The sequence below is a fragment of the Nannobrachium achirus genome, assembly GCF_963921795.1.
Source record: "Nannobrachium achirus genome assembly, chromosome: 6".
Classification (NCBI taxonomy): Eukaryota; Metazoa; Chordata; class Actinopteri; order Myctophiformes; family Myctophidae; genus Nannobrachium; species Nannobrachium achirus.
Genome location: NC_137815.1, coordinates 51,088,605 through 51,100,356, shown reverse-complemented (window position 1 = coordinate 51,100,356; position 11,752 = coordinate 51,088,605). Strand labels below are relative to the sequence as shown.

General features: G+C 46.4%; 1 protein-coding gene across 1 annotated transcript in view; it reads left to right on the top strand.

Annotated features, from left to right (window-relative positions):
* The first annotated feature begins 1,969 nt into the window (after window positions 1-1,969).
* LOC308286272 (forkhead box protein P4-like) overlaps window positions 1,970-11,752 on the top strand; it is a 45,759-nt gene continuing 35,976 nt past the window's right edge. The window contains exon 1 of the mRNA XM_080727262.1: window positions 1,970-2,061. Coding sequence (XP_080583388.1) covers window positions 1,972-2,061 — 90 coding nt within the window. The 5' untranslated portion in view covers window positions 1,970-1,971. The remainder of the gene's footprint in view (window positions 2,062-11,752) is intronic.

Sequence of the window (11,752 nt, the reverse complement as noted above, 5' to 3'; positions counted from 1 at the left end):
GCGGTATTTGTATTGAGCAGGGCGGTATACTTTATTGACGTGCCCATATAAGGCAGCGGAGAGGAGAGCTAATCATCTTTTAGCCTGTAAACAGGAAAGATATCACCTCTCTCTTGCCCATCGTCACCTTCGTACCCAGAGGCGTCAATTGGGTATGGCTAAGCTATGGCAGCTGCCATACCTTGGCTACAGGGGGGAAATGATAAAATGTACTGTAATCGAGCCTGTTGCTAAGGTATGGCAACATGACTGGTGTCGGCGCTGCAAGACACCAGTCATGTTGCCATATCTTAGCTTTTTCTGAACTGACGCCACTGCCTTCTACCTACCTCTCTTTCTCACTCCTTTCTCCTCCCTTTGACTTTCTCTCTGACTCTCTCTCTCTCTCTGAGTCGCCGTAAACCTAATTCAGTTACTGAAGAGGAAAGCACTTATCAGCAGCATCGCATCATGCACTTGTTTGTGCCTGCATAAGGTGTGCGCGCGCGAGTGCGTCCGATCCACGTGTGCGCACGCACGCACGCACACACGCACACACGTGCCTGCCTGCCCGCGTCCGTGTGTGTGTTACGACCGACGCGGTTAGTCCATCTTCATTTTAGCATAGTGTGTATGTAATCACATTAGCATCACCGCGTGTTTATGTGTGTGCGTCTACCGCACACTGAGAGAATGCTTGAGCAACGCAAGCCTGCCGCTTTGGCCAAGTCTCTCTCCTCTCTCTCTCTCTCTCTCTCTCTCTCTCTCTCTCTCTCTCTCTCTCTCTCTGGGTCTCAGTGTCTCTCTGTCTTGGCCTGCCACGGCTCTTTCCTGGAGGAGAGATAGTCATCTTATATCTGATAGAGTCACTTTGTTGTTCCCTCTCCTCCCTGGCAGAGCAGATGTTGTGGACAGAGAGCTCCTAATCATGTGTTTATTGAAGGAGATAAGATGTTATATTCCATCTGGGGAGAGATTACGTATCGGAGGGGTTGTCTATCTGTTGTCACACAAAGTGCCAGGTTTTAGTTTGGTTCTTCTTTTGTTAAACAATGGCTGTCCTGTGTTGCAGCAGCGGTTTGCCTGTTTGTTTGTGTTTGTCTTCTCCTTGGTAGCAGCGAGTAGTCATGCGTCACTGTGGGGCAGAAACCTTGTATTTCCAAATTTGTATATTTTTTTGTTCTTATATCGTACAAAAGTGTCGCACAAAAGTAGTGAAAATATCAGATCGGCTATTTTCACCTTTTTAAATCATTTTTAAAATGATAAATACAAAACGAATGGTTTTGGACATACAAGGTTTCTACTCGACAACAACGAATGCCTCATTTAAGACTTTGTGTCACAACCTTTCCAGAATAGGGATGCTAGGGTTCAGATCGATGGTTGGGTGATACCCAGGTGGTCCCGAACCCCTGGAGTATATAGGCTTTTTTTAAGTGGTTAACGATGATGAATACGATGCGGTTGTCGTGCGTGTCCGTACAACCTCCGCGGTGTTTTCCATTGTGACGTTCATGTTTATTTAGTGTTGGCCCACTCAGATGCAGGCGCGGTCATGCTTGGAGTAGCGTGGAGCCGTCTGTCAGCGCTTTCCTTTTTGCTCTGGACATAATCCCAGTTTGCCACGACTTCAGGTGTTTCCAAGCGTGCATGCGCACAAACGTGTGAGTCTACTCGTATTACTATACCTGTGAGAGACAAATGTTGTGCATTGTGAGGAACATTTTCGTCATCCTTGCGAAAATTTTAGTTTTTGTGTAATTGTGGTAAAAATGATTTGAGGAGTTGGTTTCTGCCCCTACAAGCTTGTAGATCTGATGTTTTTTCTGCAATTGTCGACGTCCTCACGAGTACAGCGATGCAAAGATGTGTGCGTGTGAGAGAGTAACGAAACCGTGCGTGTCCCTTGTCTGTCCCCAGGTCCCTGTGTCATGCTTGTCCCTTGTCTGTCCCCAGGTGCCCGTGTCCATGGCCATGATGAGTCCACAGATGATAACCCCTCAACAGATGCAGCAGATCCTCTCCCCGCCGCAGCTGCAAGCCCTCCTGCAGCAACAGCAGGCCCTCATGCTTCAGCAGGTACGTCTGCACACGCGCACGCACACACACACACACACACACGCACATGGGTTAAAGTTCTCAGTCGCCACGATTGATTTCACTCATTTTTCATAAGGTTTGACGATGTGGATTGCCGCTGGCCATGCAGGTTTCCGGAATATTTTCCTCCCGGACACACATCCCAGTTATATATCTCTGCTGTCCGGCAGAAGCCACATAACTCCAACATGATCATTTTCAATGGAGTTACAGTAGCTGGTTGCCGGACAGCGACGATATATTAGATTTAGTCTTCTGCCTCTAAGCCAAATGAAGCGTACGTACTGTAGGTGTGAGTGGGATTGAATTGTTACGTAAGCAAAGCTAATTCATATTTAGGAAGACAGAGAACGTGTGATGCCCCCGAGAGGAGACACTGGCCAATGAAATGACAGGAAAAAAAAGGCCAATTTGATCTCAAGTCCGCTTGTGTGGCAGGTGGACTTAATGCTGTCACGTGAGCGTTAAAGCACTGTTCCTCAAACTTTTTTTTTTTCAAGGACTTCCCCAATTTGGCATGCATTTGGTCACAGACTCCCATAACTCTGGCAATGTACAAGTGGGGAAAAACTCTGTTACCGGAAAAAAAGTCATCCGAATACAGTTAATGGCGCTCGATGTAACGCTCCATGTAACACTTTACCCCCAACACTGTTCAGATAAACAGTCCCAACGGTTATAACGCCTCAATCTGCAATTCTTCAATTTCTTCAACCTGTTGGCTGTCTAAGAACGCAGGTTTAGAATGATAACACCTTAAACATCATAATCCTAGTCTATAGTTCTGGAACTAAAAAGAAACTTCAGTTGTATGTGTTTCTGCTGTAATCCTCGCATACACCTGTAAGCACACAGCATGCCTGCACATGCACAGAACTATATATGCATAAACACACGCGTGTTCATAAGACACACACTGTGTGCACTGCGGACATGAATGCACCCACGCAAAGACACACACACACACACTGTATGTAATGAGCACTCTTACACACACAGATGTACCCATAAACATTCCATTAAGATACAAGGCATGCGCAGATGGACGCACGCACACACACGCACACGTACAAACGGATATACAGGGAAACATGCATAAATACACATGTCTGTATGCACACAATGCACACACACAAAAGCACATATCGTCCAAGTTTCAAAAGTAAAGCCCTGCTTCATCATAAAAGGCAGTCGCACAAAAGTAGTGAAAACAGCAGATCTACGGTTCAAGCACACCACGCCTCGCGGTGCGAGGCGTTGTGTGCTTGTAGATCGTCTGTTTTCACTAGTTTAAATCATTTTTGGAGCGGTGAAAGCGCTCCCAATAGACAGGTATGTCCGTGGGTGGCTATGTCTCTGGGTGGCTATGTCTGTAGCCTGGCAATACCTTGAGTGGCCACACAAGTTAAAGGAGGGGCGCTGTTGTGCAGGCACACATACACACACACACACACACACACACACACACACACACACACACACACACACACACACACATGCAGCAACACTCACCCCCCCCCCCCCCCCGCACGCACGCACACACACACACACACACGCGCACGCAGCAACACTCACCCCCCCCCCCCCCACACACACACACACACACAACATCATGACACCCCCCCCCCCCACCCACACTCACGCAGCAACACTCACCCCCCCCCCCCCCACACACACACACAACAGCATGACACACACACACACACACACCACCCACACTCACTACACAAACGCACACACACACACACACACACGCGCACGCACCAACACTAACCCCCCCCCCCCCCCCCCCACACACACACACACACACACACAACAGCATGACACATTAAAAAGCTAGCAACATCACTGCATTATAGATCTAGGACAGAATTCATAGATTTAGAACACATAGAATCAAAAACATAGACCTGGAACTGCTCAAATTCACCGCTCCACTTCGAACCAAGGTTTGATTTTTAAAATGATAAATGCAAAAACGAACGGTTTTGGACATATAGGGTTTCCACCCGACAACGACGATATGTACACACACACACACACACACACACACAAACACTCGTGCACACCTCTTGGCCGCGGTCCCGGTCCTGCGTGTCGTGATGTGTGTGTTTTCGGAGGTGCTGACACACACTGGGTGTGATTGTATCTGGAGTTATTGAGCGTTCCGAGATCTTTGAAGATAAACACACGAGGATGTAGCACACCGAGGGCACCCTCGCGCGTGCACGCCCACACACACACACACTCACACACACACAAAACACACATGCGGTTTATAGTCGGTTTACTTGCGTCAGTCAGTCAGTGAATCATTCATTGTGATTCACGGGGAGTTTGTGTTGCGTGATTGTTTGGCTGGCGCCCGGGCAGGTGAAAAAGCCGTTGCCATGTCGACTGCGACGACAAAAAAAAACGAAGAGAAATAAAAAGGCTAAACAGTGGTCCCCCGTTGCCAAACCGATATGTCAAAGGTTTAAAACGCTGCCAAACACACTCGGCAACCTTCCCGCAAACCCATGCACACACAAATATACGTGAACACACACGAATACACATACCGGTAGGACACGCGCGTATGCACTCGCACTCGCTCTCGCTCTCGCAAATGTGGCAAAGAAGTTTATTAAAAGTATGTGGATAGGGAGGTAATTGTAGTACAGAAATGGCTAGAATACATAATGCCAAATGGAACCAAATGGACCCATAAGGGTCCATTTGGTTCCATTTGGCAGACTCTGAGTTTAAAAGAACACTCAGGACTGTTCCAGTGCGCGCCGGCAGTGTGTTGGAGCCGACAGTGGATTTAATAAGGGAGCGCTGGTAGCTCTGGGGCGTAGAGTATAAATTGCATTGGGAACATCTGACAACGTGGATCATAATGAATATCTGAAATGTGCTGGCTCTCTGGAAACACACGCAGGGACAGCTAAGAACCTCTTCAGCAGCCACGCTTTTTTTTGGTATCTAACGAGGAAAAGGGAGGCGTGTGTGTGTATGTGTGTGTGTGTGTGTGTGGGGATCGCCAATGCCTGCGCACGCACGCATACACGCACACACTCTCACACTCTCACACGCATTTTTCTTTACCCTGGCTCTTAAAAACGGCGAGTTTAACACAGCTCTCTCACTTAATTAACCACAGTATGGACTGGCTCTTAGTCCATATCTGCAAATCAGGCAGTTTTATGCACACGCAAAGTCATGCACGTTCGGGCACACGCGCGGCTTCACACACACACACGCACGCACGCACGCACGCACGCACGCACGCACGCACGCACGCACGCACGCACGCACGCACGCACGCACACACACACACACAGAGAGAGAGAGAACAATCAGCAACCACATCACTCACCGGAGCATTAAATTTCATATCCCCATGGCGATACGGCATTGTGTGAGAGTGTGTAAGTAGGGTTTATGGCCCGCTGCCACACACTGTCTGTGTGTGTGTGTGTGTGTGTGTGTGTGTGTGTGTGTGTGTGTGTGTGTGTGTGTGGGGGCGTGTGTGTGTGTGTGTGTGTGTGTGTGTGTGTGTGTGTGTGTGTGTGTGTGTGTGTGTGTGTGTGTGTGTCTTTTAACCTTTAAGTTTCCTCTAACCTTTCCTTATGCCGCAGCTGTGCTCAGCCTGTCTTTCTTAAGCATGTTTAGTAACGTCAAGGTCATGGTAATAGTCTGGCGAGGTCGCGCACACACACGTGAACACGCACGCACACACACACACACACACACACACACACACACACACACACACACACACACACACACACACACACACACACACACACACACACACACACACTCCTAATGCACAGAACCACTGAATCAAATCATTAAAGAGACCTTAATTATCACTTAATTATGCCCCACCAACTCACCACTCTCCATATTCACACATACGTGTGTGTGTGTGTGTGTGTGTGTGTGTGTGTGTGTGTGTGTGTGTGTGTGTGGGCGTTTGTACGTAATATGTGGTCCCGCGCTCGCATTTGTCTGCGTGATGAGGAGGCGATCAGGGCTAGTGACGCGGAAAAGAGAGATTAACTCCGCCCATGGAGCGATAAAAGAGAGAGGGAGGACAGATGGAGAGAAAGAATACGAGCCGCACTTTAAATAAATTAACTACGAGATACAAAAGCAAAAAGGGGAAAGAGAATTCCACGCGCTGAGAAAGAAAAAAAAAGACAAAAGAAAAGACAGTGAATTTCATTAAAGTGGCACTACAGTATGTTTTAATGAATAAAAAGTCATGTTCGCCAATATGCATGGTAGAGTATTTCAATACAATGTAATTATACAATATGTATGATAGAGTATGTTAACACGTTGCAGTCCGAAATAGAATGGTGGTTGGTAGATTAGCCGTGAAATTTCTATTATTGTATTGTGATCTGAGACATAATATTATGTTTATAAACATGACCCCGCAGCCCCTCCATCTTGAACAGCGCCGCTGTTTTTTCTTTTTTTTTCCCCCCCAGGCCAGTAACTCACCATGATTTTCTCGATCTCCGTTGGGATAGAATGGGGGTTTTGGCCGATCGTCGATGTCCCCGTGCGTTTCGCGTGCGCGATCCTTTCACGTAAATGTCCCCGCAAATAGTCCATGTGTGACTGAAGAACAGAACTGAAAAGTTTCGCTAGCATAGCCCCAAGCATGGCTGCAGGAGGAGCTCGAGTGTGTAGACAGTAAACGGATGGGTGGAAGGTGCCTTGGAGAAGGAGAGGCGCTGACGTCACCTCTGCTTCATGCACGGTCTGCATGAGCTATCAGTGCACGAGTGGTGACTAGGGAAGGTTAGACGATCGCCGATTTTCGGATCAAAAGCTTTTATTCCGGTTTTAAAGACAAAGTCCGGGAATGTACGACGTGGCTGAGAGTCCCTGGGGGGATGTGCGATATAGTACGGTTTTAACATTAAGGGGCTCCCCTTGGCTTAGAAGGTGTTAATACAATATAATATACTATATGTATGATAGCCGTTAGCGACAGTTAGCCAAAATGGCTAATAGAAACCAGTAAGACGCCTAAGGGCGAAAAGGGCAGAGGGCGAGGTCACACAGGACAGAATTAGCACAGGACGGAATTCATTATTATATATATCGGACCAGTTAGTTACCCATATGGAGATCCCTGATACCCATAAATGGAGATCCATGTACTTGGAGATATTGGCATATTGGTTGGATCGGCGGTTCTACAAGAAAAAAAGTTTGTTTCATACAACTGTACATTATGCAAATACAGTAATGGCAGGGGAAGCAGCTAAGAGCATAGGCAAAAATCTGAGCTATCCGTGTGCAAAAGTTGGAGTCTGTAGAACCAACCGTGTGCTATGAGACCCCAGACATGCTTACTCGGTTACTCGTTATGTGAAAGTCCTATGATGTCTGACATCATACAGCAATCCCTTTTATGCCCATATATGGAGATCCCTGTCTTTAGAACCAGCCACACTGAGACTGACATGTATAGGTTATAGGTTAGGTCTGACATGTATACAGTATATATATTGGCATTCACAGATATGGGCTTAATATTGATGGCATCAGGGATCTCCATATATGGGCATAAAGGGATTCTGTTAGTGTGGTTCCCCTGACATCACAGTGATGTCAGAGCGTGATGTCAAAGTGGAAAGTTACACAACACAGCTTTAAATAGCGATAAAATGCAACTCAGAGTTCATTTTGGATAACATTTTGGATACAACTTTGTCTCTGCATTCTCCTGTGAGGAGGGTATTGCTAGTGGGCCCTGAAGCGGGTGAGAAGCGGTGGGAAGTGACTAGAGATTGTAGATCTGCATTTTGAGATATTTTTGAATTTGAATCCTGAAAGGTTTTTGGACATTATGAGCTTTCCATTGGACAGAGAGGATATGACCCACTGGTCTGAGGTTTATTAGATGTAATATAAAGTAACTAGTCCTGTGCCCGGGGGTGTGCGTTGAGGGATTGAATGTAGGAGTCTCAGAAGTAATGTTGGAGAACCCAGACCGGTGCCCGTTGGGCAGAACAGTCACCATCCATGTCCAGTTGTGCAATACCCGTTGTATCTGTCTGTCTGTCTGTCTGGCTGGCACTCTTTTATGCCCATATACCAGGGTTCCCCAATTAGTTTTCCCCAAGGGCCGAATTATGTCTAGGGTACCAAGCCGAGGGCCGCAACATTGCAGGGGGCGACGGTGGCGTTCCCACTAGTCCAGTGACAGTTTTTGTTGTTGTCGGGTGAAAATCTTGTATGTCCAAAACCGTTCGTTTTGAATTTATCATTTTAAAAAATGATTTAAACTAGTGAAAACAGCCGATCTACAAGCACACAACGCCTCGCGGTGCGAGGCGTTGTGTGCTTGTAGATCTGCTGTTTTCACTACTTTTGTGTGGCAGCCTTGTATGATTTGCGAAAGAACGTACAAATTTGGAGATACAAGATTTCCACCCGACAACGACGATATACTAGTGTTGTTGCTGCTCTTATACCACCATTATTACTGGGGTTGGTGTGGGCCAGACAGTAGCCCCCCGCGGGCTGCAAATGGCCCACGGGCCGCCTATTGGGGAACCATGCCATATACTGTATGGTTTTCCGTGTCCAGGCCAGTCATCTCCAAATGTGGGCACTGTAGTGATGTCAGTCAGTGATGTCAGTCAGTAATGTCTGTTGGGCTTTGTTGATGTCAGTTGGGCATTGTTACTATGGTGGTGCCTCTGTTTAGTATCAGTGATGTCATCGTGCAGACAGGCAGGCAGACGGACAGACATTTGGTAAATGAATAGTTAAACATAGGCCTACATTTTTATGTTCAGGTAGGTCAAAGTTCAACGTTATGGTCAGGCTGTGGGACAGGCTCAGGAAAGCGGAATGGTTGCAGACTCAGTCTGTGGTGAACCATTCATGTACAAAGACTGTTCACACGCACGCACACACGCACACACGCACGCACACACGCACACACGCACGCACACACGCACGCACACACATGCTTGCACACAGTGATCACAGTTCATATCAGTCCGTCCATCCTCTCAGTGTGATTGTTATCTAAATGGGGCTTCCTGACTCAATTAATAATTAGTAACTCAAGCAAACAGACTAGCTGCCGTCTGTGTGTGTGTGTGTGTGTGGTGGTGGTGGTGGTGGTGGTGTGTGTGTGTGTGTGTGTGTGTGTGTGTGGGGGGGGGGGGTAGGTTATGCACGCGTGTTTGTGTATCTGTTTCCATAAGCGGGTGGATGGATTTGTTTGTGTGGACAGTATCCATAATTATGTTAATGTTTATACACAAATAAGACATTTTGTTTGGCCCACCGGGGGATCGTTTTCACTGTATCTCAGGGAACCATGTGGTTTATTTCAGTGCAGTGATGGAAAATGAAGCAAAAACAAACGTAACGATCCACTGCAAATACAACCTGGCTATGTTTGGAATTCATTTACTACTGTATATTATGTTCCATCTTGTGACACTTATTTAACTGCAGGGACGTGCAGAGAATGTTAGAGAGGCAGGGGCTGACATTTCTAAAAGGGCCTTTGGTGGAAATATCGAAAATAGCAGACCTAGGTCTGCTATTTTCGGTGCACTATACTGAACTAGGCATAATCGTGAGCATAATGTCTACACAGTGAGGGCAAGTCTTTCAACATAAGACGCTGCATGCATTCAAGTTCAGGAGAGTTTGGACTAGAGCATGAAAACTAAAAGTGGGGTCCTTCCAGGGGGTCCCCAGCTAAATATGTTAAGGCAGCATCCCCATCATTAACTATTTGATCAATGTATATGTTGGCTATTAAAAACAATCTACAAGCTTGCAAGCTTACATCTGCAATTTCAGCATGTTAAGATTTTGATATTTAGATTTTGTTTTACATAAATCTTCTCTTATAGGGGTTCCCTTCCCTGGAAACAAAATCTTTTCAGATGGGGGTCCGTGGCCAAAAACATATCAATTTGGGGGTCCTTGACTTGAAAGAAAGTGAGAACCACTGGGTTAGAGTTCATTATTAATTTAAGAGCGGAAAAACATCTGCTCCCCCCACCCATCCCTCGACCTAATCACCCCGAGTCCCCGACGCCACTGGGAGCCGGTAAATAAATAATATCTAATTATCTTATCAGCTTAATCTGGTGATATGTGAAACGGCGCAAATGCCAGCCTCCAATCAGTCAACCTGACAGTCCAAGATTTACAGCAGCTGAGTAACCCCAAACCCCCACAGCTCTAATGTACAGTACACTGTACAGGAGAAAGGAACCTGGGGGTGACAGGGCCTTCTCCAACTCAATTCAATTCAATTCAATTCAATTCAATTCAATTCAATTCAAAGGGCTTTATTGGCATGTGAAAACACATACATTGCCAAAGTAGAGCTGTACACTGTACACGGCACAATACAGTCAATCAATATCGTCACTGTCGGGAAGAAACCGTAAAGCAAAGCACTGCTTCATCACACTGCTTCATCACACAAGTCTGTCGCACAGGACTAGTGGAAATAACAGATCTACAAGCACACAACGCCTCGCAGTGTGCTTGTAGATCGGCTATTTTTACTAGTTTAAATCATTTTTGAAATGATAAATACAAAATGAACGGTTTTGGACATACAAGGTTTTCACCCGACAACGACGATATAATACAATCAAAATAAAATGTATTGAAAGGGGGTGAAACAGTTTTCATGTCGATGACGATGCAGACAGTGCGGGGATGTACACACAATGATCAGTAGTAGTGTAATGATCAGAACTCATTCACAGCTCACATCCAAAGCTGCACCCCTCACTTTTAAAAGTACACTCAGACCCTAAGCACCTTCTCAGGCTTACTCCTTATTCCCAACCTCATCATAACCCGCCTCTTACTTTCAATAGTTTTGAACCTTTTAACTAGTGTCCCCTCCCCCCCACCTTTATTCTGTTTCTGACGAGTGCCTGAAAGGTGTGATATAAATTATATGTATTAGTAGTACAGTACAGTACAGTACAGTACAGTACAGTACAGTACAGTACAGTACAGTACAGTACAGTACAGTACAGTACACACTCACACACCAGCACCTGAAAAGTGTGATATAAATTATATGTATTAGTAGTACAGTACAGTACAGTACAGTACAGTACAGTACAGTACAGTACAGTCCACGTGCACACACTCACACACCCACACCTGCCTGTCTTAGTGCGTTGCCAGGTGTGTATTTGGGCTAAATGTGTTATAATTGCTGGGAGACTACTGTACGTGACTGCATGCGTTATACCTCCCCCGCAGGCTATAGGAGCCAATCCTGTTTGGTCTTGCTAGCGCGTGTGCGTGCATGTTATGTGTGTGTGTGTGTGTGTGTGTGTGTGTGTGTGTGTGTGTGTGTGTGTGTGTGTGTGTGTGTGTGTGTGTGTGTGTGTGTGTGTGTGTGTGTGTGTGTGTGTATAGTGTCTCTGCATTCCCTGTGAAGCTATTACAGTCGCACTTGCCATGACCTTTTGCTCACAGTATAAGAAGGCTGCTTGTATTGGATGCGAATTGTATTGTGTGTGTGCGTACGTGTGTGTGTGCGTGCGTGCGTGCGTGCGTGGGTACGTGCGTGCGTGCGCCCGTGTCAAACTCAAGCGGCGGTTACATTCACAATAAACGCGTCGAGACGCACGTTATGATATGACATCTG